At 62.8% G+C, this 22,584-nt stretch overlaps 5 protein-coding genes across 5 annotated transcripts; 1 reads left to right on the top strand and 4 right to left on the bottom strand.

The window, feature by feature from the left end:
- Window positions 1–4: 4 nt before the first annotated feature.
- On the bottom strand, window positions 5–3,016 carry CHLRE_12g503400v5 (uncharacterized protein). The gene is made up of 7 exons (XM_043068125.1): window positions 2,801–3,016; window positions 2,469–2,721; window positions 2,189–2,268; window positions 1,774–1,889; window positions 1,271–1,528; window positions 482–1,079; window positions 5–217 (listed from the first exon to the last, which is right to left on the bottom strand). The coding sequence occupies exons 1-7, from the start codon at window positions 2,852–2,854 to the stop codon at window positions 173–175; spliced, it is 1,404 nt and encodes a 467-aa protein (XP_042918242.1). The 5' UTR covers window positions 2,855–3,016; the 3' UTR covers window positions 5–172.
- Window positions 3,017–3,064: 48 nt separating this feature from the next.
- Window positions 3,065–6,906, bottom strand: CHLRE_12g503450v5 (uncharacterized protein). The gene is made up of 9 exons (XM_001690931.2): window positions 6,653–6,906; window positions 6,434–6,571; window positions 6,108–6,151; window positions 5,776–5,878; window positions 5,411–5,551; window positions 5,031–5,195; window positions 4,772–4,824; window positions 4,395–4,504; window positions 3,065–4,133 (listed from the first exon to the last, which is right to left on the bottom strand). Exons 1-9 carry the CDS (start codon window positions 6,767–6,769, stop codon window positions 3,925–3,927), a joined length of 1,080 nt encoding a protein of 359 aa, XP_001690983.1. The 5' UTR covers window positions 6,770–6,906; the 3' UTR covers window positions 3,065–3,924.
- Window positions 6,907–6,979: 73 nt separating this feature from the next.
- Window positions 6,980–14,373, bottom strand: CHLRE_12g503500v5 (uncharacterized protein). The gene is made up of 17 exons (XM_043068126.1): window positions 13,986–14,373; window positions 13,776–13,898; window positions 13,431–13,526; window positions 13,158–13,245; window positions 12,696–12,867; window positions 12,290–12,437; window positions 11,882–12,042; window positions 11,404–11,469; window positions 10,825–10,971; window positions 10,433–10,558; window positions 10,148–10,225; window positions 9,819–9,983; window positions 9,474–9,654; window positions 8,872–9,187; window positions 8,303–8,570; window positions 7,844–8,041; window positions 6,980–7,605 (listed from the first exon to the last, which is right to left on the bottom strand). Exons 1-17 carry the CDS (start codon window positions 14,164–14,166, stop codon window positions 7,453–7,455), a joined length of 2,667 nt encoding a protein of 888 aa, XP_042918241.1. The 5' UTR covers window positions 14,167–14,373; the 3' UTR covers window positions 6,980–7,452.
- A 2,992-nt stretch (window positions 14,374–17,365) lies between these two features.
- Window positions 17,366–19,506, bottom strand: CHLRE_12g503550v5 (uncharacterized protein). The gene is made up of 8 exons (XM_001690933.2): window positions 19,408–19,506; window positions 19,302–19,342; window positions 19,068–19,228; window positions 18,903–18,965; window positions 18,718–18,785; window positions 18,442–18,528; window positions 18,217–18,279; window positions 17,366–17,887 (listed from the first exon to the last, which is right to left on the bottom strand). The coding sequence occupies exons 1-8, from the start codon at window positions 19,453–19,455 to the stop codon at window positions 17,795–17,797; spliced, it is 624 nt and encodes a 207-aa protein (XP_001690985.1). The 5' UTR covers window positions 19,456–19,506; the 3' UTR covers window positions 17,366–17,794.
- A 100-nt stretch (window positions 19,507–19,606) lies between these two features.
- Window positions 19,607–22,582, top strand: CHLRE_12g503600v5 (uncharacterized protein). The gene is made up of 7 exons (XM_001690748.2): window positions 19,607–19,939; window positions 20,094–20,279; window positions 20,655–20,792; window positions 21,018–21,101; window positions 21,373–21,543; window positions 21,834–21,887; window positions 22,072–22,582. Exons 1-7 carry the CDS (start codon window positions 19,796–19,798, stop codon window positions 22,153–22,155), a joined length of 861 nt encoding a protein of 286 aa, XP_001690800.2. The 5' UTR covers window positions 19,607–19,795; the 3' UTR covers window positions 22,156–22,582.
- Window positions 22,583–22,584: the final 2 nt, after the last annotated feature.

Here is a 22,584-nt window from a genome sequence, read left to right as displayed (position 1 = left end):
CCCACCGGCCATACCCTCGTCTCCGTGTCCGCAGTTATAGGCGCCTGGATGCACAGGACCAGCCCGCGACTCAATCTGGCCCATCGCCAAACACATGAGAACATTCAACGCAACAAACCGCCGCGCACAGGCCCGATCCAGGCTCCGAACACGAGCCGCACAGCGCCCCTCATCACTTCAGCGGCTTCAGGCCCAGCTTAGCACGCAGCTTGTTGGCCTGTGGTATGAGGGAGATAGGGTAGTGGGAGAGGGGTGGGCGTCAGTTAAGTAGTGGCGACGATGTCCAAGGGTTTGAGGCGCAGCGTGCATTTCTTGTGCTGTCAACAACGTTTAGACGTCAGGGTGCAGAGCTTACCAAGTAGCAGACCTGAGGGGCCTACTGCCGTTGCAACATCGGAATCCATGTCCCTTGCCATTTACACCATCTGCTGTTATTGACGAGTGTTGCGGAACTAATGCGTACTGTTATCGTTGCCCTCACCTCCACAATCTCGGGGTCTTCTGTGTCCACTGCCTTCTTGCCTCCCCCCGCCGCCGCCTTCTCCTTCGGCTTGTCCTTAGCCTTTTCCTTCTCCTTCTTTGGTGCCGCGCCGCCATCCCGGTCCCGGTCCCGATCGCCGCGCCCGCCGCGGTCCCGCTCGCGGCTGCGGCTGCGGTCCCGGCCGCGGTCCCGGTCGCGCGACCGCGACCGTGAGCGGCTGTCTCGCCTGTCGCGGCCGCCGCCCCGTCGGTAGTCCCGATCCCGGCTGCGGCTCCGGCTGGGGCTCCGGCTGCTGCGGCGGTACCCCCGGTCCCGGTCCCTGTCGCGCCGGTCACGGCTGCGGCTGCGGCTGTCACGCCCGCGACTCCTGCTCCTGCTCCGGCGATAGTCCCGGTCGCGGCCACGGTCCCTGCGGTCTCGGGAGCGGCTGCGGCTGCGGCGGCTGTCCCGGTAATCCCGGTCCCTATCACGGTCCCGGTAATCGCGGTCCCGATCCCGGTCCCGGAAGTCGGCTTCACGGCCGCCCCGGTCGCGATCCCGCTCCCGTTCCCGCTCGCGTTCCCGCTCCGCGCGCTCGCGCTCCGCCTCCCGAGCCGGACTGCAAGTGGGGGGCCAAGTGGGGCGTCAAGCCTGGCAGCGCACACGGGCTGCCCCCCACTCCCATGGCAGCCTTCCTCGTTGCACACCTCTCCACCTCCCTTACACCAGGTAACGTCATGCCTTGCATTGTCTACCTTGCCTGCCCAGTGCCTCAGTAGGTGTTGCAACCTTGCCCAACCCACGACCCACCTGCGCCTCCGCTCCCGGTCCACGTCCCGCTCCCGCTCCGGCGCCCGACCCGAGTCCAGGGGAGGCGGCGGCGGCAGCGGCAGGCCCGCGCCCGGCCCTGCAGCCGGCGCCGCACCGCCGGCGTTGCCCAGCTTGGCCTGCATCTCGGCGGCCTGCTTGGCGGCCTCGCCCGCCTCCAGCTCCAGAATGGCCTCATCAAACTCCTCATCCAACACACTGATGCGCGGGTCTAACTGCCCCAGCTTCTCAAGCGTGTACCTGCGGCGTGTGGGATGGCCGTGGGCAAGGTCAGTGTTGGCGGCGTTGGGGATGGAGGCTGCTGTACGCCTGTCCATACGGGCTCTGCCCTTCGACAAGTCCTCCGTCACTGCCCTGCCCCTGCTCCTGCCCCCGCCTCTCCATCTATCCTCCCTCCCCCTCCATGTCGCCTCCCCTCGTGCGTGCCCCTGCCCCCGCCTCCCCATAGCCCCTCACGAGTGCACCCGCCCCCGCCGCCCGCCCACCTGGACGGCACGCGTGGCAGCGCGATGTCGAACAGGAAGTCCTTCCGCAGCATGTCGTCAACCACCTCGTCCACGTGCGTCAAGGCGTAAGCGCCCTCCAGCGTCTGCAGCCGCACCTGCGGGTATCGGTGTGTCAGCGCGGCGGCACGGTGGCGGGTTGCGTGGTTGTGGTCGAGTAGGGGCGGCGGTGGCAAAATAGCACGAGCCGTGAGGGTTGGGATGGTGTCGGGCAGTGTGGGGCATGGCGAAGGGAACCCAAGAACAGTACCGCTACACCCGCGCCATTCGGTAGTGGCTCGCCTCAAGCTCATATAACCCCAACCAGCCGCCTCCCGCCGCCTGTCACAGCCCTGTCCGCCCCAGTGCTTTCACCACACCACCCGCTATCCCTCCCATCCCTCTCCCCAGTCCCCACCTTTCGGTAGTCGTTGTAGAGGGGTTCTAGGTATTGGTACACTTCCAGCGGCTTGCCCACCAGCCGCATGTAGAAGGCGCCTGCGCGCCAGTGCACAGGCGAGCCCCATGAGCATCCGGGGAACCGGAGCGCCGGTGAACTAGCAGGAGCGTCTGTGAGCGTCCTTACATGGACGCTGCACAAACGGGTCGGGAGCTTTGACAGTTCTCGGGTGCACAGGTCGCACATGGTTTGACTCAGGTGTCCGCTGCACTACACGCACGTTTTGGGCCCCACCTACCCAATAAGCGAACGTATTTGAAGTCTTCATTTTTGATGTATTCAATAATGATCTCCTTGTCGGGCTGGATTTGCAGCATCTTCAGCAGGAGGCACAGGAAGTCGGAGGGCTTGCGCTGCCCTCCAAACGTGCCACCCACGCTCTTCAACTGCACCGCCACCTCCAGCAACGACTCAGCGGTCAGCGCGAAGCATTTCTCCTTCCAGTAAGTCGTCTGATAGATCTTTTGGCGCACGATGTACTCCACCAGGTTCTGAAAAAGGCAGTTTCAGCACACGCAGGCCCAGTTCGGCAACCAGATTACATGCGGCCTGAGCAACCAGTCCTCACACCTGTGGATTCGTGCCGTGCACGGTCTTAACATCCGGGTCCGTGCGGTTGGCCATGGCTGCTCGCGCCTATCCGCCCGCTGTTGGCAAGTGCAATTTTGCCGGCTCGCTCGGTGCAGCGCTGGTCTTGCAGTCCGGCCAGACTATTTCATACTTCTTTTCATGCTATCAAAATTGCTAGCAAACTGCTACTTTGAGTATGCAGCGACTGCGCGCGAGAATGCCACTGGCTCCTCTATATCACGTAGTAGCATGCGTGCCTTGCTTACTTGAAGTCATGCTAGGATAACAGATAGCGGGTGCCATTGTGCTGGTGAGCTCCGGAGTGCAGCCGCATGGGGTCTGTGACACGCACCTTTCACCCCTCCTCCGCACGCAAGGATAGTCCGTGCGAGTGTTGGGTACCAGAGAACTTGAAATTCCTCGGCCCTAGGCAGTTGCATTGGTAGCACACCAGCATTCCCCTAAGTCCGCGCGTACAGAATCGTGCCAATGCACTTCGATTGCACAGTAGGCACACCGCTCATGGCACGTCCGCACGTGCTCACACGAGCTGCTCAGAGCCTCAGACACAAGCTCGGCCCGGTTGCACTGTACAAGGCCCCTTGCACGATTGACTGTGTCTCTTACAGCAAGATGCAAATTCGCTTGCATTCTTCATACCATTGAATCATACTGATCCAGGCGACGAAGTGGTGATCTGCAGTCAAGTCGATGACTGATACAAGATGCAGCATGCCTAGACCACGATGCTGCCTGTCGAGATGTTCGAAGCCATCAGATACACTACACCGGTTGCAAGCTGCCTGGGCAATGGGCCGAAGCAGCAAGACATTTTTAAGCCGTTCGAGTTGCGGAGGTCGCGCCGCCGAAACCCACACATCTGCTCGGACGCTCACGCTCAACAGTCCCGCCACCACCCATTGCCGATTCGAGCACATACGCGACGAGTGCTGGCCTAGACAGTACGATCGGCTCACTCGCAGCCTGCCCAGACCTAATCATACCGTACATGTAGCCGCTGGCCCCTACTGGTCCCCATGCAGCCTGCTGCTCCTATCCCGCCATGCACACCGCAGCGCAGGCACTGCAAGCCGGTACCGCAATCCGTTGCTCGCCCAGCTAGCTCACAGCTCCGCCTTGGTGCCCAGCTTGGACGCCAGGTCGCTGATGTGCCACTCCAGCGCGGCCAGGCGGCGCGCCTCCAGCTCCTTCATCAGGTCGTAGGTGTAGTCGGTGCCCTTGGGCTGCGGCGGCAGCGAGTCGGGCAGGGCCTTGACCTGGCGGTAGATGGCCAGCAGCCGCTCCATCTCAGTACGCATCTCCTCGGGCGTGCCTGCGGCAGGGGATCAAGGTGGGTGGGCAGGTGTGTGCGGGTAAGCGGGAGGTGGGCGTGCAGGGCGGGGCGTGCTGGGGAGCGACGGCCCGCATTGGACTGGGAGTGGCAGAAGGGACAAACGAGGGGCGCACTCGGTTGATGGCGCTGGACGACACAGGGCCTGCCGCAGGCGGACCCCGACCAGCGCCACACGGCATGTCTGCCCGAGTGGCCCAAGTGGCAGCAGCGCCGGGCTGCTCACGCGCCACGTCTGCCCACCTGTGAAAGGCTGCTCCGAGGGCGGCTGATCGTGCGAGTAGCTGGCGGGGTCCTGGTCGGGGTGGTCCACCAGCGCCAGTCGGGGAGGGTACTCCAGCCGGGGCAGGAAGCTGGGAGGGGGGAGGGCGGGACAATGTGCAGGTGGCAGCGTTGGGGAATGGCGGACGGCCGTGCAATGGGTAGCGCCACAGCCCATGGTCCATGTTGCTGCATACGGTAGCTCAGTCGCAGGGGCAGCCCTGCAAAGTCGGCCCCGCACTCGTGGCCCAGTCACAAGCCTGCCCCCCCCCCCCCCCGCATCCAGTGACCGCAGGCTGTGGCAGCGCTGCAAATAAAAGCCGTGTCACATGCATCAACCGCATCGCCGCCTGCCTCACCCGTAGTGCGCCACAGCGTAATCGTCACGCAGCGCGCCGTAGCTGTAGCAGATCTGCGTGCCACGTGAGACAAGTTTTATTTGGCGAGTCAGCGACGCATCGCCAAGCAACCATAGGAAGCGCGCCGAACCTCCACGCACACACCATATACCAGTCTTGCTCGACAGCTTTGCGCTGCCTGAGCCACATCGATTCATCACTTCAGCTGTTAGCCCCCGTGCGCATCGAGGTGCATGTGCTCCAATCCCGTAGCTCGTACCTCGTCTCCCTTCTTGAGGGGTGCGCCCGCCAGGAAGGTCAGGAAGTCAGAAACGTCGTAGGGTCCTAGCAGGTGCAGGCAGTCGCGGTCGTGGTTGGCCAGGTCGAAGATCGGCGCCATGAGCAGCCGCTGCCGCCGCGACGTGGACACATAGCGTGTGGACGACTGCGCGTGAGGGGCGGCGCCGCGAGAGGCATCCCGGGCAAACACGCACTACGTCAAGGCCTTGGTAATCTTTCTCGTCCTGGCCCCCGCTCGATGCTCCTGACGTGCCCACTATACACGGCCATGATCTGCCATGTCTCCCTGTCCTGTTGCCGTTGCTGCAACACGACGCAGCGAGAGCCCATCCCCATCGCAATGCCCATCCCACGGCTTACAATGGCGCAGGCGTACTGGAGGTCTTCAATGCTGACGGGCGTGTTGCCCACCACCTCCGCAATGGTGTACTCAATGTCCGGGTTGAGGGTGCCCTTGTGCAGCGACTCCAGGTGGTATTGCCAGTCGCGCTGGTTGCGCTCCTGCAGGTTCAGGAGGCGCGGCACGACGGCACGCGGGATGTGCACAGCGCCGTGTTGCGTTGCGTGGCGGTTTGGAGGGGCGCGCCTAGGAAAGAGAGGGGCGCGCAGCCGGCAGCTGTGCTGCGTGCAATGCCGCTCGCAGGTGTTCCCTGCCGCCTGCAGCGCAGGACGGCGCCCCGACCCCTTGGACACTCTGGATCCTGCCCCTGGCCGCTTAGACGTACCCAGTACTCGCTCTTCCACATCTTAATGTACTTCTCATGCATGTTGCACGAGTTCACCAGACCGTCCGGCGCCGGCCACATGGCCGTGTACGGAGCGAAGCGGCTGTGAGGAGCAGCGGACCCGAGTGACACAGCAGCGTGCGTGCCGGTGGCACAGGTTCTCATGGATCGGGCTAGGGGTACGATGGGTGGTCTGAGCAGGTTGCCGTCAACCCGTGGATTCCGCCAGACGAGGCTGTTGCCGCACCCCGACACGACTCCACGTTCGCACGTGCACATGCACGCGCGCCTATTTCAATGAAGGACTAAATTAGTGCATATGTGTTCCTTACGTGTTGGGGTCCTTGAACTCACGCAGCACCATGAGCGTGGGCACCTGCGGGCGCAGTCGCAGGCGTTGAGGTCGTAAGTGCATCTTCCCAACCAGAGACGTGACCCCCCCCCCTTGACCTTCAAGTGCCTGTCAACAGCCTGACCACCACGTATGCCACAGACCATTTCAATGCCTCTCTATTGCGTCTCCAACCCCGGTACGCCAGGATCAAAGGGCCCCGCTTACCACGCGAGGGGGTGTCAGCAAAGACACGCCCCCCAAACAACCCGCTTACGGGACGGTCCAACTCAGTCTGCGACTCGGCCCCCGCCTCGCAAATCTCACCGCAAAACTTTCGTTCAGGCCGCCAACGTTCATGATGGCCGCAGCAGGGATACTTGCGATGGTGCCATTCTCAGGGATGTCCTGACTCGCAAAGAGGCCTCGGAAGCCATCCTTGTTTACCTTCACCTCCGCATTGATCTACAAAGCAACGGATTTGATTATGGGCAATTGGCGCCAAATGCCAGAGTGCTCGACGTTTGGTTCACCGTCCCGCCTCACCGTCCCGCCAAGCTGACGAACCCAGGCAAATAATGCGTCAATGGCATCAGTTGGTTGTGCGAAGGCATGTGGTGCCAGGACTATGCAAAGCGCTACTAGCGCGCAACCTCCGCGCATTTTGCAAAACCGGTTGTTACGCGTGAGTAGATCTCAGCCTGCCGACTGTGTTACCAGTGCGATGTATGAAATAATGTTTAGAACGTGGAAACATACTAACTAGCGGAGTCGGGCTGCATGCTGCTGGGCTTTATAAACCAATCGTGGTGTGTGCCAGGTGTGGAAAGCTTCGGCTTTCCGCTAACCACGCCGTCTGCAGTGCCAGAAATACAAGGTATGTTGTTACAAGAGTAGGAGCACTTGCGCACGCTGGCACGTCCAAGACTGGGACATACAACCGCTACCGGTCAGACAGGCACCAGGGCCGGCTTCGTGCCTGGTGCCGACGTGCAGAGGACCCGCTACAACCCGACGTCACAAACAGGTTCCTTCATCCGCATGCTAGCGCCGCTGTTTAGCCTCCACATACGCACATTTAACGTATCCCGCCTTTCTACTCAGTTTAACCCGATCACATGCAGCGCCACACACGAAGCAACACACGTCGCACGTCTTCAGCCCATCACACCTCGTGACCCCATCGGTCATCGCTTGCCGTCCAACCTGCGGCCTGCGTCAGCATACGGGCCCACCCCCTTCACCCCCTTGCGCACTCTCATCCATGTAACCACGCTTGACATATGCATGCTGCTGCTACACGTGCTGCCACACATCCGTTGAAGCAGCTTAGCAAAGGCGCGCTTTTAGCGGCGGCCCTTGCCCTTGACGACCAGCGTGTAGTCGGACTGATCGGGGATGCCGCGGTACTGGCGCCAGGCATAGTTGGCGCCCCAAAGCACTAGCAGCACCATGGAGGCAATGCCCATCAGCGCCGTCCAGCCAGTCAGCGTCAGCGCCTGCGCAAGTTCACACAGGGAGGGGCAAGCAAGGCGCAGGGCGAGCTTGTAGCGCCATCACAAGTTGCGGGCTGTGATTGTTCACAAGCTTTCGCAGTCTTTTCGACCCTGCCCCTCACACTACTGATCGCAGCCATTCATGCCCGAGCGTCCCTATCCCTCCTCCACGCTAAGTGGGGTAGTCTCAACAGCTGAATATCGGCTGCTTTGTGTTGGCAGTCGCCTGCCTCAGCCGCACCTGCGCGTTGCCCTGCGTGTCGCGCTTGAGCATGGTGAGTCCGGTGGTGCTCTCCACCGCCGACAGCTGGCTCTGCAGCAGCGCCACGGTGAGGCCGGCCTCAAACGCCTGCTTCATGTTGGGCGGCTCCGCCACGTCCACCAGCGGCAGGCACTTGTCGCTCAGCAGCGCCGTGCCGGACTTGGTGCCCTCCTCCAGCTGCAGCAGCAGGACAAGCAGGCAGGGGGCCGGGTTCGACACGGCAGGTGCGGGACCGGCAGGAGCAAGCTCCCATGCTGATTGCTGAAGGGCGAGTGCCGAGTGCGCAGGCGGCAGCCAAGCCAGCCCATTTGCACACACGAGACGGATCCTGGCGAAGCCATAACAGGGTCATCCGTGACACGGTGAACGGCGTACGCGTCGGCATCCTTTACAACGCCGATGGGCTCCCACGATGTACTCCTTGCCAGCCCAGCCCACCTTGGCGGCCAGGCACTGGCCCACGGCGCCGGGCGTGGTTGCCATGTTGGGGCGCGAGGCCAGGCACAGCGTCTTCACGTCGGCGTCGCACTCGCTGGTGAGGATGGCGCCCTCCTTCCACACGAAGAAGGCCATGTGCACGGCGCGGCCCAGCTCCTTCTGGCAGCCCTCGTCCACGTCCATGTAGTGCGACACCAGGCACTTGTACACCAGGCCCTGCTCGCTGGCGGCGCTGTCCTCGGCGGCGCACAGCTGCTGCACCGCCGACCTGCGCGATGGCGGCCGCGGCCGGCACCGGGATGAGGTGGCGGCGTCAGCGTGGCACACGAGGGTGGCGGAGGAACAGCGGACACAGAGTGGACAAGGTTCCGGATCCAGCTGCGGCAGTTCAGCAACACAGCGCTGTATGCCCACTGCCCCACACCCGCACCCCGCACCCCCACCCCTGGGACCACTGTCGCGTGCCACTCCGTTGTCAAGCATAGGCCACGCTCTCCTCCTCGCTCTATTGCATTGAGTTTGGTTTAGTTTGGGCTGGTATCTACAACCCCGCCCCACGGCCCACGCACTTGCAGGACTTGCGCAGCGTGGGGTCCAGCTTCCAGTTGGCCTGGCGGCGCTGCAGCTTGTCGATGATCTCGGAGCGGCAGCTCTCGCCGAAGTCGGGGTCGCTCATCTTCTCCGCCAGGCAGCGGAACACGCGCGCCTGGCCCGGCTGCACGGAGCCGCAGAAGGTGCGGCGCTCGCTGCGGCAGGTGCGCAGCAGGCCGGGGCGCAGCTCCACGTTCTCGGCCTCCTGCTCCTCCAGCAGCAGCTCCTCCTTGCGGCAGGTGTCGGACAGCTCGGAGCGGTGCGCGCGCAGGCACTCGTGCATGCGGCCCTCGCCTGCGTGGGCGCCATTTGCAGGCACGGCGAGAATCGGGCGTAAGGGGCGTAGCCACCCATGGAAAATGGAGTCATGGAGGGGTGCATGCACGAGCCGGACAAAGAAGTCCCGGCATGATCAGAAAGCCCACCACGTCACAAGTCTTCCCGGGCGGGAAGATGCGGTTTGGCAGGGCAGTCATGGGGTCAGCTGTACGGTCCCGGACGTGCCGTGGCCGGCTTGCAGAAGGCCGAGGCGCCCAGGAAGCCGCCGCCGCAGCAGCCGGAGAGGACGCGGCTCACTCACCGGGCTGGGTGTTAGGGCAGAGTCTCTGCACGTCCTCGCGGCAGGCGGCGGCCAGGATGACGTCGTTGTTGAAGTTGGACACCTCCATCTTCTCAAAGTACAGCACCTCCTGCTCGCAGGCGTCGTTCTTGATCTCGTCCTTGCGCTCCGTCAGGCAGCGCAGCACGGTGCCGCCGCAGGTCTGCGCCAACAGGGCACGGCAGCGGCGGTAGCCCGTGTTGAAGCTTTCAAGCGACAGCGGCATGCGGCTACCGCTTGGCCGCTTGCGGTGATGGGCACAGCGCCAGGCAGACCTGTGTGTGCACAATGCATGTGGCGGTGTGTAGCTAGCGTGCGCCCACTCACCGAGCCGTCCTCGGCGGCGCACACGCTGGCGCACAGCGCCGAGATGTCGTCGCGGCACGCCTTGCTGAGGCGGTAGTTGAGGCGGTAGTCGGAGGCGGACTCGTGCTCATAGGACTCGATCTCCTTCTTACAGTCCCTGCCAAAGTCCGTGTCCCCCTTGTGGTCCTGCGGATGCGGGGGCGCGGACGAAGGGGTAGGGTGGGGAGCTTCGCACAGCTGGCTGAGCGGTGTCGCATACGTGCCTCGCAATCCGTGAGCAGATGAAACACCGCCCGGGACGGGCGAAAGCCGTTGCAAACAGGCGCAAGAAGCACAGGCACCAGCCGCACCTGCAGGCAGCGGATGGCGCGCGCCTCGCCGTGCGGCACGTCCTTGCAGAACAGCTTGAGCTCCTTGGCGCAAGCCACCTGCACAGCATGAGCCCACGCGCGGCCACACAAATCAGGTACTCGCGCCCCCGCCCTGTAAATGCTTACACCTGGCCTCGCCGTGTCTAGTCGAGTCTGTATACCCTTCACATGAACGTGGCTGCACGTGACTCGTCCATAGCGCATTCTCTTGCAGCGCAAACGACATGTTGCCCTAACGGCTGCTGCCCGGGCCGCCGCACCCACCCGCATAGGGTACTGGAAGTCGATGTTCTCCGAGAAGCGGATCTCCTCGTCAAACAGGGTGGCGCGGCAGAGCGGCGACAGCTTGTCGCGGCCGTTGGTCAGGCAGCGAATGACGCGGGCAGAGCCCTGCAACAAGCGCCCGGCAGCAAGCGGTACCCATGTTAGGCTGGGTGAAACTACCCGGTAGCCCTGAGACGCGTGTCCGAAAGCAGTATATCACAAGCATAAGTCGCAGCAGCAGCCCGCTTGGCGCTGGTATGTCCCGGCGGGGAGCAGCCCCCAACGGGGACGGCAGCAGGCCGCATCATTCCCACCCGCCCCAGTACGCAGCCGTCTCCTCCAGCCCGCAGCCCCTCGTCCCCGAGCCCGCCTGCCCCCGCTTTCCGGCCTACCGGGGGCACGGTGGCGCACAGGCGCTGGCGGTCCTCGAAGCACGCCTCCGCCAGCGGCACGTCGAAGCGGATGTCCTCCGCCGCCAGCTCCTTGTACTTGCGGACCATGGAGCGGCAGGAGGGGCTGGTGATCTCGTTCATGTAGTCCTGTGCGGCGAGGTGGGGGAGGGGTTACGTTACATTCATGAGTAGCGGGGGGAGGTACAGATGGTAGGCAACCTGGGGGAAACAGAAATCGTTACCGGGCGGGATTTCACTCAACATCCAACTAAACCCAGGGGGGCAAGGGCTCGGCCGCGCGGGGCGACAGGTGTGCAACTGCGTGACGGCGCAACGCGATGTAACACGTGGCTCTAGTTTCCAACTCATGTGAACAAAGGGCAATGATGCGCCCCGGGAATGCCCACAAATGCCTGACCCAGGCGCCAGCCGGCCGCCGCTGGCCACCCTGCGGCCGCATCTGCCATACCCGCGTGCCTCCTGCCCCGCTGTCCTATGCAGAAACGTTCAGCCCCCTTTCAACACCCCCTGATCATCCTGTTCCTTACGGGATTGGTTCAACGTTAACCCCCTGGTCACCTGCAGGCAGCGGATGACCGAGGTGTCCTCCGTGTCCAGCGTGTCCACATCGCCGAAGAAGGCGCACTGCAGACAGCGGCATCAGCAGCAGCGGAGGAGGAGCAGGAAGTCAGGCGCAGTCGCTGCGGGTCAGCACACAGCAGTCACCCTCCCTCGCACATGGCGCCTCACCCTTGCACTCCCCCAGTCCCGCCACCAGCCCTTTCCCTGCTCTCCGAACCCATCCACCAGCACCCGCACCAGCATCACGCCGGCACCACCTCATCTCGGCCCCTTACCCCGCCTTCCACCCAACCCCTCCCCCAGCCCCTCCTCCAGCCCCTCCCCCAGCACCTCCCCCAGCCCCTCCCCCAGCCCCTCCCCCAGCCCCTCCCCCAGCCCTTCGCCCCCAGCCCCTCGCCCCCAGCCCCTCGCCCCCAGCCCCTCGCCCCCAGCCCCCCCAAAACGCCCCTCCCCCAGCCCTCCCCCTATGACCCACCATGTTGTAGATGTCGGACTCGCAGGTGGTGCGCAGGCGCGAGTCCAGGCGGAAGTCGCGGACGCGCGACTCGATCATGGACTCCACCTCGCCGCGGCACTCGTCGCTGAAGCCGTCGTCGTGGCGGTGCGCCTCCAGGCAGTCCTTCACGCGCGCGCTGCCTGTGGTTGCGGGCGCGAGGCCGCATCAGGGCAGCAGGCAAGGGGTGTGCGAGTGAGGCCTGTATGACTGGATACGTGTCCGCCTCTTCTGCGGGCTCGCTGCTTGTGTCTGCAGCCGTCCGTGACACACCCGCGCGTACCCGCCGCCTCTTCCCGTCCGTCTATCCCTCACACAATCCCCACACCACAGCTTCCGGCCCCCGTCGCCGCCGCCATCGCCGCCTCCAGCGCTGCAGCCAGCGCTCACCGGGCGCCACCTCGCCGCAGAACTTGCGCTTCTCGCGGATGCAGCGCGTGTACAGTCGCACGCTGAGGCGGATGTCGTCCGAGTCCTCCAGCTCCTGCCTGAACAGCTGCTCCTCGCACCCCCACGACAGCTGCATGCGGTGGTCTCGCTGCGCAGCGGCACACGACACAGCAGGTGGCGCGGTGCAAAGGTCAGACCACGGACAGCCTTACAGCGTCCACACACCTTCCCACGCCGGGCTTTCTTGCAGCAGCTGTGTCCTTTCACGCGTCCTTCCCACGCCCAACGCCATCCCATCCCATTGCCGCGCCATGCCAACCCCGTTCCTGCCGCAGTGTCCGCACACTGCCCCCAAAGCGCTCCACAGCGCGCATCATAGCAGTACAGCACCCCGCAGCGGTCTCACCAGGCAGGCCTGCACGCGGCCGCCTCCGAACTTGACGCCCTCGCACAGCGTGGAGGCGTCCTCCTTGCAGTTCTCGTACAGCTGCGGGTCGGCGCGGAAATCAATGGCGGCGTCCAACTGCAGCTTGAAGATCTGCTTGGAGCAGGCCGGCGCCAGCAGCTCCTTCACCTCGCTGTGTCATGGGTGGGGTTGCAGTGCAGTGGCGTTGCGTTGTGCACAAATGGAGCGCAGGGCAGCGGTTGCCCTAGCAATGCGGGGTTTGCGGGATAGAAGGATGGAGAGGGAACGGAGGGACCGCGCAGACGGCGCGGTCACGCTCGGTGGCCAACAGAAGTGGTCGGAAACGGGATATTACACCCATCCCCTATTCCTCCCAAGTGCAGCACTGACGATAGTGCAGTATGCTGCTGCTGCAACGGTGGCGCTGGAGCCTGTGCTGGTGTCTGCACCCGCGGCACCCACCGCAGGCAGGAGATGATCTGGCCCGACTTGTAGCCGAAGAACCAAGTGATGTTGCAGTGCTTGTCCGCGTCCACCTTGCACGCCTTGGCTGCAGGCACCAGACCCGCGCAGTAGTTCAGTGACTCGCCAACGTCCCCGTCTCCCGTGGCTGCTCACGGGAACAGCTCCTCTTGCCACGGGTAGCAGTGATCGCGCTCGCGAGTATGCGTCTGCCGTGAAGGCAACGACGGCGGTACGACCGAAGCACCCCCCCCCAGCACCGTTGCTACGCACCCAGCGGAATGTTGCGGTTGATGTTCGAGTTGCGGCTGATTTTGTACTGGTACACCTCCTCGCGGCAGGCGTCCGTGACTTCCACAGGGTCAGTGTCTGCAAAACATAGACGGGAAGCAAGAGCGTGAGTTGGCGCCGTCCCAGCCCCGGTTTCCGCCGCATTCTGGTGCTGGATGGCGAGGGTTTACGGACCCCACGCGTGTATCCAGGGCACGTGACGCCTGCCCCCCTCCCTCTGACCGCCCGCCTTGCGCCAACAATATGACGTTCGGTCCCCCTGAACCGGGTGAGTCTGGACATGCGTACGCATGTGCTACCGCGGGTACCGACGCGGGGGAAACCTACCCCCTTCCGGCTCCACCTCCTGGACCTCCGCCTCAGCAATAAGGTCGCTCACACAGTCCGCAATCCGCCCTTCGCCGACCTCGATGTCCGCGCAGTGCTTCTTAATCTCCATCAGGCAGTTGCCTATGCCAATTGTAAGAGCAGGGGGGTATGCAGGATTGCAGTTGCTTCTCGATCACCTAGGCTGCCGAGTTTCTCAGCTGTCCTTACCCGTTGGGTCGATATCATCGTTATTAGCAACCTCCACAGACGGCGCAAAGCTAATCGTCTGGGTCGCTATCTTCGGTGCGGGTGCGGGCGAGGACGCAGATGTTGTGCTCTCCTCGGCGTGCCCGCACCCCACCAGCAGCGCTGTGGCCACAAGGGCTACTAGCAGATAGCCTTGCCGCATACTCCACCGGCTTCGCAGAGTCAGGCGAACTTTTCAAGCCCCCAAAAGCCTCAGGGAAGGCAGCGGTCTGCCTGAAACTTCGACAAGATAGTAACGTCCAATAATATGCGTCAAAATAGAGCCGGCTGTGTAGGACGGGTTTGTTTACTGTAGTTTGGGTTCACAAAGTGTGAAGCCGCTGTCTTTGAAGATAGCTGGTATTTTAGCAAAGACAAACGTACACACAATTGGCGACGACGGGTTGTTGAATGAATCCGCGAGTCCCGTCCGGCCGTCCCATCGGCGATCACTGCCCTCCCCGTGCCCCACGTTCGTCGAGTACCGCCATGATGCGCTTGCACGTTGTCGCTAACATGCTTTGCAGCCATAGCCTGCAGACAGCAAGGGCAAAGAACGGCCGTAGCTGGCTGGCGGTTGCGCAGGCGTGGCAGTACTCTTCCATCCTGTGCCGCTGAGGGTGCGCTCGGAGGGTACCAGGGTACGAGCCCGCCAGTGGGCTTTGTACGCGGGTGGTCGTGCGCCACGATGCTAGAGTTGGGTGCCGGATATCCATCAAGGTCGCAAGGTTGAACCCATCAGGAACAGTTCGGCTCCGTTACCTAGGTGTAGGCACTGAACACACTTGTGCCGAACTTCCCCCAACGAGCGCCATCTCGGCCTTCCGAGGTCGCTGCTCTACGGGTACGGACGCTGGTGCGGCTGGTTCTGATGGTTTCCCCGCGAGAGCTATCCTGCTTTCGAGAAGCCGGTCAGCAAGTCAGTTGGCGCTGATGCGCCGGGGCAGGAGGAGGCCCCTGATTAGGGAATGTGCGTCACCCAGCGCCGATCTGCGCAGATCTGCGAGCCCGTGTTCTGAGGTGTTTCCGTGGCCCAGTATGGCCAATGGTTGCAGACAAAGCCCCTCCCCCAATTCACTAGGTGGGCCCTGTGAGTGAGTGTGTGTGTGTGTTAAAGAGCACAAGGAAAACATGTGTGTGTGCGTGTGCGTGTGTGTGTGTGTGTGTGTGTGTGTGTGTGTGTGTGTGTGTGTGTGTGTGTGTGTGTGTGTGTGTGACAACGGTTTACAGTTGTTTATCAGATCACGTGATCGTGTATCCGGACAACCCGTAGTTGCTAGTGCCAGGGGCGCATTAGCACCTTGTTTGTCGCGCATTGGTCTGGCAGTACATGTCTCCCAAGCCTACGCGTAGCGTTAGACGTCAGTTTGGCCACAGGAGCCGCACCTCCATCTATTGTGGTTAGACACTGATTTGGCCCTAAGAGCCGCACCTCTGTCTATATTGTGAGACGTCGGTTTGGCCCTAAAAGCCGCACCTCCGTCTATATCAACACTGCTGCGAGCCGGCAGCTGGCCACTATGCATTGTTTGTTCGCCTAGCAAAAAGTCATGTACCGTCCAAGTCCGGCACGTGGCCGCAGCAACCGCAAAACAAGCACCCCGCCGGCACTAGCTACCTTCCCTTCCCCACAGGGCAGAATATGCCTAAGGGCAGCCACAAAGTGAGAGAGAGGATCAATAACCAAAACCGTCTGTGTCCTAGCCCTGCATTCACAACAAGCCTAACTTCCGCTGGACTTAAACACACACACAATGCGCGCCCCTCTCAGTTGTGTGTGTGTGTGTGTGTGTGTGTGTGTGTGTGTGTGTGTGTGTGTGTGTGTGTGTGTGTGTGTGTGTGTGTGTGTGTGTGTGTGTGTGTGTGTGTGTGTGTGTGTGTGAGTGAGTGAGTGTGACTACGATTTCCACGGTTATTCTGCCAGATCACGTGATCGTGTATCTGGTATAACCAACGACAGGGCTCTCATTCGAGGGATGCCGTGACCTGGCGTTTCCCCGGCAGAGCGCAAACAGCTCTGGAGTCCACAGGGTAACGCACTCCGACCCTTCACCGCGCCAGTAATCCTTGCGGAATTACTACCGGTGTAACAACCTCAGACCCAGCGGGCGAGCTACCTCTTAAAGACCAGGCGGGCAGAAGACAAAAACAGCAAACATAACAAAACACGCAGCACGCAGCACGCAACAGCACGCGAAAGCACGACCACAGTGGCTGCGGGGCTGAGTCCTACGACCCCGCAGCCTGCACGACCTCAACCGCAACCTAACCAGCTCTAGACGCCAGGGCAGACTATGCCTAAGGGCAGCCACAAACGCGTCTGGCCACTAGGCCGGTCCAGGCCGGGCACGCTGTCGCTAGCATCCGGGCACGCTGTCGCTAGCATGCTTTGCAGCCATAGCCTGCAGACAGCAAGGGCAAAGAACGGCCGTAGCTGGCCAGCCCACGGTGATGGCAGCAGGGGCGGGAAGTAAGGCCGCCTACAAGGCCCGCTACGTGATGAAGGTGGGCGGCCTCGGCGCGTTGGGCTCCTTCTCCTCCTCCTCGCCCTTCATGTGGAGGTTGATGGGGCTCAGTGTGGCTCAGTGTGGCTCAGTGGGTGACGGCTGGGTGACGGCTCAGTCGTGGGCTAAGTGGGACTCACTCACTCTACCCTCCCGACGGTGCAGGGACGTGACGTCAACTCCGCAACCAACATCCGGCACGCGCTGGTGGAGATGCTGCTGGGGCACAAGCGACCTGCATCGCTGCAGACTGGCGTCTGGCGGCGGCGGTGGCAGCGGTGGCGGCGGCAGCGGCGGCAGCGGCGGCGGCGGCGGGGGCGGCAGGGGCGCGTGCGCGCATCTTGGTAGCGGAGGGGGCGGGAAAGGCCACGTGGAGGAGGAGAGCGCAGCGCCACCCAAGAAGCGGCGCAAGCGCGCAGGCTGAGGAGCCGGCGGGTGTCTAGGTAGCGGTCCGCGGTGGGGCTGGCAGGGCATGCGTAGCGGCATGACAAGTAGTGCGGCTGTTGACAACTGTGCTGCGTCTGGCTGCGGTTGGCTCTGCTATGGCATCGCGACTGCTAGATAGGCACCGTTTTGGCTATGTGCCTGTGGAAACCGACCCTATGTCCGGGCGATGAGGTTGTTCGGCCTCAGACTGTGGAGGGGCTCAGCCCCTTTTCCCGTGACCGGGGAACACTTGTCAGGCGCCCCCCGACGTATCTGGCACGAACTGTCCCCTCCCACCCATCTACGATGACTGTCCCAAATGTCCACCGTGTACCCCTGAACGCGCACAGACCCCCCCCCCCCATTGACGTTCCATTCGGTCCCTTCCGCTCCTCTGAAGGGGACAGCAGGGGAGACCTGGCCTTCCTGTGATCCGTGACTCAGTGTTTTTCCCTAAACAGAGCAACAAGACACAGAATGACAGAAGGCTGGCGCAAGGGGTTTAACTTCACAGACTGCCCTCAAAGTTTGGGGGCGCCATGGCCGGCCACCAGCCGCAAGAACTTCTGCTCACATGGGATTCCACCGTGCCCCATGCCCAACCAGCCCTCACAACCCCCCAACAGCACATTCGTATCCAGACTCATACATGGCGCATTCCGAGGCATGCACAACCCGGCCTATTATTCCGCTGCCTGCCATAGCAGTCCTGCGCAATCATTCGAACGTTGACAGGGCACGCTATGACTGAAACGCGGTCCGAAACTCAATTCCAGCTGCTCCAGCAACAAAGCAGCGCCTCCAACGCACGTACAATACCAATCAAGCACATATCAAAGAGCGTCCCAACTCCCAAGCTGCCTAAGCAATGTCCTTGCGGATAAGCATCACCACGGCGTGGCAGCCGATGGAGCGCTCCTCGCCCAGGCTATCCACCTTCTCGTGCGTCTTGGCCTGTGCGGCAATGCGTCAATGCGGTACACGGCATTGGTGAAGTGACTGGCAGCGCGAAATAGTTCGAGGGACAGGAAAGGTGGTGAAGGGCTAGGGGTGAGGAGAAAGGTGTGCGCGCATGCGGGCTGCCAGCTCCGGCTTCCGCAGCAGAGGCGCGCAGGACAAAGGCTTTGAGCACGCCACTGGCTATGCCTTAATACCGTGCATGGCAGACCACTCCACACTCGACAAATGGACGGTTACGCGATTTGCCATGCAGCTCCACATCCCAAGAGCGATAGGGGCATTGTTTATGCACCTTCCAAACTGTGATCAGTCCGCCACCTCACCTTGATGTTGACAACGGAGGGGTCAGCGCCCAGGATGGCACTCAGGTTGTTGCGGATGTTCTCCTGCGACACACACGTCAGGGGCAACGTTGCAGGTTTGGTAAGACCCGGCGACAAACACACAAAAGCCTGATACCCAGCACCCCCAGCCTGTGACTGCCTTAGTCCCCACAGGCCTGCCCCGTGGGCCTGCGCCCCACCCCGCCCCGCCCCGCCACACGCCACCTTGTGGGGCGACAGCTTGGGCTTCTGCGCGATGATGGTGCAGTCCAGGTTCCCCAGCACGTAACCCTTCTCATCCATCAGCCGGACCTGCACACATCACACATGCCCGCACTACTTGTAACAGCGCGCAATGCCACGGCGGCGGCCTGCGTGCTGCGTGCAGCGTGCAGCCCCTGATGCAACACCCCCCCGTGCTTGGCCACGTGACCACGTTAGGGCAACCCCGTCTGTCCCTCACGGCCTCAACCTCTCCGCCGGCGGGCTCCCGGGACGCACCGCCTCCTTAAGGAAGATGTCCGAGCGGGCGCCCTTCCACTTGGGGTCCGTGTCTGGGAACAGCTGGCCTGAACGTGGGTAGTGAGGATGGGGCTGAGAAGCTGGCCGAGTGAGACACTTGCGTACAGGTGTGCGAGCGCCTGGCAAGGTTGATCTGGGCAACGCCAACGCAGGTGCCGACTCACCGATGTCTGGGAGGCACAGAGCGCCGAGGATAGCGTCCGTCACGGTGTGCAGCAGCACGTCGCCTGTGTGCCAAACCCATGAATCCTGGCGTTAGACCCCGAAGAGGCCGAGCAACTTTGCCCTCTCCCGTCCCTCCGCGTGGAAGCCACGCCGAAACCCCTCACCATCGGAGTGGGCCTCGCAGCCCTTGGTGTGGGGGATGTCGATACCGCCAATAATGAGCTTGTACCCCTCCGCCAGGCGGTGCAGGTCAAAGCCGTGCCCAACGCGGTAGGGCAGCGATGGCGCCTTCACCGCGGTCGCCGAAGCAACCACGCTCGCGGCCCTGCGACCCAGCAAAGCGAAGGTGGATGCAGCGACTGCACCTCGCACCAGGCCAAATCACCCAATTGGCTTACCGGCAAGTGCGCTGGACGCGAGCGAATGCCTTGGGTGCAGCCTGCACGCGGACGCCGCGTAATTTAGCAATGTATTCCAAAGTGCAAGCATAGAAGAGGAACTGACCCGGCCGCTGGAGAAGGCAGAACGACCACGAAGGGACTGAAGGGCCATTTTTGATATACTGATGATAAACTGGGCAGAGCGCAAACAAATTCGCTGAAGACTCGACATGGAAGCTTTGCATGGGGCGAGGGTGCAGCAGTGAGAACTAGGCGCATGCATATACTTACAGCATGTATTCGAAACAAATATCCCTTGAGCAATTACACTCAATTACCGAGCGCCTGGTCGACACTGTAACATCCTTGGCACACGACAGAAGCTGACCCGAAACACTGGCGCACACCTGGACGTATTAGCTCAGGACTTTGACGAGGTCCACCGAGCTAGAGAGTGCGGTGCTGGCTTGCTGGGGCCGCAGGCTCGCTAGGGTTCGAGCCTTGGGCACGGCATGGGGAACTGCTGCGCCCCCAGCGCGGGGAGAGGCGATGGCCGTGGCGGAGCCTACGTGCAGATGGGCAATAAGGCTTCCGCACAGCAGCAGAACACGTGGAGCAAGACTGGCATTGTGGGACTGCGCGACCAGGGCATCAAGGTAATGCACGCCCTGGGAGGAAGGCGCATGATGAATACGGTAGCTGGCCCGGGTCATAGACATGCGACACCCAGCCACCCACGGCGCCAGCGGGCCCTCACCGACATCACACACCTCACCACCCGCCCACCAAACCTATATCTTCCATCCACAGGAGCTGCCTGCGGTTCTGAGCGAGATCGCTGACACGGTCAAGGTCATTGATGCCTCAAACAACCGCATCACGGCCCTGCCCGCCTTCCTGCCCACGCTAGCCAACCTGCAACGCCTCACGCTCAGCGGCAACTTGCTCACGGTGCTACTGCCGCCGGGCGCCTGCGCGGGCCTCACGTCGCTAAAGGTGTAGGCTGGGGCACGGGGTGACAGGAAGGGAGGATGGGATGCGGAGGGTGGCGGAGGGTTGGGTCACAGGGGTTGGGTCGGGGAGGAGGTCAGGGGGGGCGAGGGAGGAGAGGTCGCGCCGCCTGCAGAGCGGGCATTGCTTTGAGGGACGGTACATGCAGGCGCATGCGCGGGGACGCGCCACCCCACCTGCACCCTCGCCCTCGTGCTCCTGCCCGGCCACCAGAGCATGAGCCCATCAGCCCATCAGCCCACTCACCCCATCACAAACACACATGCGCCCACACCCACCCACACACACATACGAACACACATGCGCCCACACACATATACATACACACACAGACCCCCAGCGCCTCCCCTCCCCGCGCAGCTGCTGGTTTTGGACGACAACCAGCTGGGCGACCTGCCCGAGGACATCGGCAGCCTGCGGCGACTGGAGCGGCTGTCTGTCAGCGGCAACCGCCTGCGCACACTGCCCGACAGCATCGGGCAGCTGGAGGCGCTGCAGGTGCGGACGGGGCGGTGCGGGCGGGGTGGGGGCCGGCGGGGGCAGCCTTCCATGGAAGACGGGAGGGCGGGCAGGGGGCTGGGGTGTTTGGGCTGGGGAGGTTTGTGGGGCATGGGGCACCGGTAGCGTTCATCCATAGGGCTGTACTGGTGCCGTGATGCCGCTCCATATGCCGCCCGCAACTGTGTGCTGTGTTGCTGCTGCTGCCGCTGCTGCTGTGCTCAGTCGCTGGTGGTGTCGCGCAACTGTCTGGAGCAGCTGCCGGACTCGCTGGCGGGCTGCGGCATGCTGGAGGAGCTGGACGCGCAGGTGCGGGGCTGAGGCGGAGGAGGGGTCACGTGCAAGACCGAGAGGTTACGGAAGACCACATGCATGGGGCACGCGGGGGCTGCCAGGGAGCTCGGAGCTGGGTTTGCTCTGTTCCGCGTACGGCGCACCGTATGCCGCGGCATGGCGGGCCTGTCGATGAGGATCCACCCGCTTCACCCGCTCACCGCGCCCCCGCCTGGCCCGCCCCCCTGCACCATCCACCTGCTCCACCCTCCCTTCTCCACCCTTCAACCTCCACCCTCCACTCCAGAGCAACGACCTGGCGGTGGTGCCTGCGGCCCTGGGCGGCCTGAAGCGGCTCAAGGCGCTGCAGCTGGACAACAACCGCGTGTTCGCCATCCCCTCCGACCTGCTGTTCGGCTGCGGCGCGCTGCAGACACTCAGCCTGCACGGCTGCCCCATCCGGCCCGACGAGCTGCAGGTGGGTGGGTGGCTGTGTGCGGGTGGGGGAGGGTTGTGTGTCCCAGCGCAATGAAAGAGGTCCCAGTTGTAAGGGGATCGTTGCTCGACCGGAGGGGGCGCCGAATGCGGGAGGTCGGGAGAAGGATGGGTGATGGCGAGGCTGGGGTTGGGCTTCAAGTAGAGGGGTGGTGGTGTTGGCGTGCGGGAACGGGTTGGGGTGTTGGGTGTGATGTGGGCAAGTTGGCATGACGGCACAGGGCTGCCCTTCGCCGAGCTCAACTTGCCTTCGCCTGTACCGTATTGCTGCAGGAAACGCCGGGCTTCAAGGAGTTTGACGAGCGACGCAAACAGAAGTACGACAAGGTAAGCAATTGCGTTCGTCGCGTCATCGCGGCCTCACCTTTGCTAACGTGCTCCCTGTCTTGCCGTGCTCGTGGGCGCTCCTGGCGCCTGCATGCAGCCATGAGCAACCTCGGTAGTGCCTAGGCCCACACAACTTGCATTACACACAACTCGCTTTCCTCCCGCCTTGGTGTGTTGTTCACAGGTGCTGGCGGGTGGGGCGCTGCTGGGGGCGCGGGGCCTGGATGAGGGCGTGGACCGGGATGTGTCGCCGCCGCAACAACGGTGACGCACATAACGCCGGTGGCTCCAGTAGCGTAGACTGGGCCGAGAGTGGTGACATATGGATTTGATCTTCAGCGGACAGCTGTTGTAAGGGTGAGCGCTGTATATTATTATCAAAGCTTGCGGGCTTGATGAAGAACTCGGGTGCGGGGTAGAGCTGAGTGGCAGTCGTGTTGGCGGTGTTAATTTATGAAGGATGGACCCGGCGCAGGGAGCTTGGCGTGGGGGTACCGGGCAAGCGGCCGTCTTGTGGGGTCCTGCCGGAGGTAGCTGAGGTCGGACAGGGGTGCCACTGCCCACTGTTATTGAAAATGCTTTACCAATGCGAAACCGAGAAAGCAAGCGAGCACGTTGTAGAGGCTGGCACAGCAAACAGAAAGCGTGAGCACACTGGTGCCGTGTGCAGGAACCCAGGGACCAGGCGAATGGCTGA

This window comes from Chlamydomonas reinhardtii, chromosome 12, assembly GCF_000002595.2.
Source record: "Chlamydomonas reinhardtii strain CC-503 cw92 mt+ chromosome 12, whole genome shotgun sequence".
Taxonomy (NCBI): domain Eukaryota; kingdom Viridiplantae; phylum Chlorophyta; class Chlorophyceae; order Chlamydomonadales; family Chlamydomonadaceae; genus Chlamydomonas; species Chlamydomonas reinhardtii.
The sequence above is the reverse complement of the archived record's forward strand: the minus strand, read 5'-3'. Positions and strand labels throughout refer to the sequence as shown.

What these genes read in the sequence shown, in the direction of transcription:
- CHLRE_12g503600v5 (XM_001690748.2), top strand. Translation starts at nt 19,796, where the DNA reads ATGGGGAACTGCTGCGCCCCCAGCGCGGGGAGAGGCGATGGCCGTGGC. An exon ending in CGGGCCTCACGTCGCTAAAG is followed by an intron (nt 20,280 to 20,654) that starts GTGTAGGCTGGG and finishes CTCCCCGCGCAG; the next exon opens with CTGCTGGTTTTGGACGACAA. An exon ending in TGGAGGAGCTGGACGCGCAG is followed by an intron (nt 21,102 to 21,372) that starts GTGCGGGGCTGA and finishes CCTCCACTCCAG; the next exon opens with AGCAACGACCTGGCGGTGGT.
- CHLRE_12g503450v5 (XM_001690931.2), bottom strand. Translation starts at nt 6,769, where the DNA reads ATGCGCGGAGGTTGCGCGCTAGTAGCGCTTTGCATAGTCCTGGCACCA. An exon ending in TGTGGAAGAGCGAGTACTGG is followed by an intron (nt 5,552 to 5,775) that starts GTACGTCTAAGC and finishes CTGAACCTGCAG; the next exon opens with GAGCGCAACCAGCGCGACTG. An exon ending in TCCAGTACGCCTGCGCCATT is followed by an intron (nt 5,196 to 5,410) that starts GTAAGCCGTGGG and finishes CCTCACGCGCAG; the next exon opens with TCGTCCACACGCTATGTGTC.
- CHLRE_12g503400v5 (XM_043068125.1), bottom strand. Translation starts at nt 2,854, where the DNA reads ATGGCCAACCGCACGGACCCGGATGTTAAGACCGTGCACGGCACGAAT. An exon ending in TGCACGGCACGAATCCACAG is followed by an intron (nt 2,722 to 2,800) that starts GTGTGAGGACTG and finishes TGCCTTTTTCAG; the next exon opens with AACCTGGTGGAGTACATCGT. An exon ending in CTGCCACGCGTGCCGTCCAG is followed by an intron (nt 1,529 to 1,773) that starts GTGGGCGGGCGG and finishes CACACGCCGCAG; the next exon opens with GTACACGCTTGAGAAGCTGG.
- CHLRE_12g503550v5 (XM_001690933.2), bottom strand. Translation starts at nt 19,455, where the DNA reads ATGGCCCTTCAGTCCCTTCGTGGTCGTTCTGCCTTCTCCAGCGGCCGG. An exon ending in CGCGTCCAGCGCACTTGCCG is followed by an intron (nt 19,229 to 19,301) that starts GTAAGCCAATTG and finishes GCTGGGTCGCAG; the next exon opens with GGCCGCGAGCGTGGTTGCTT. An exon ending in CTGCGAGGCCCACTCCGATG is followed by an intron (nt 18,966 to 19,067) that starts GTGAGGGGTTTC and finishes TTTGGCACACAG; the next exon opens with GCGACGTGCTGCTGCACACC.
- CHLRE_12g503500v5 (XM_043068126.1), bottom strand. Translation starts at nt 14,166, where the DNA reads ATGCGGCAAGGCTATCTGCTAGTAGCCCTTGTGGCCACAGCGCTGCTG. An exon ending in GGAGGTGGAGCCGGAAGGGG is followed by an intron (nt 13,527 to 13,775) that starts GTAGGTTTCCCC and finishes TATGTTTTGCAG; the next exon opens with ACACTGACCCTGTGGAAGTC. An exon ending in ACGCTGCGCAAGTCCTGCAA is followed by an intron (nt 8,571 to 8,871) that starts GTGCGTGGGCCG and finishes GCCATCGCGCAG; the next exon opens with GTCGGCGGTGCAGCAGCTGT.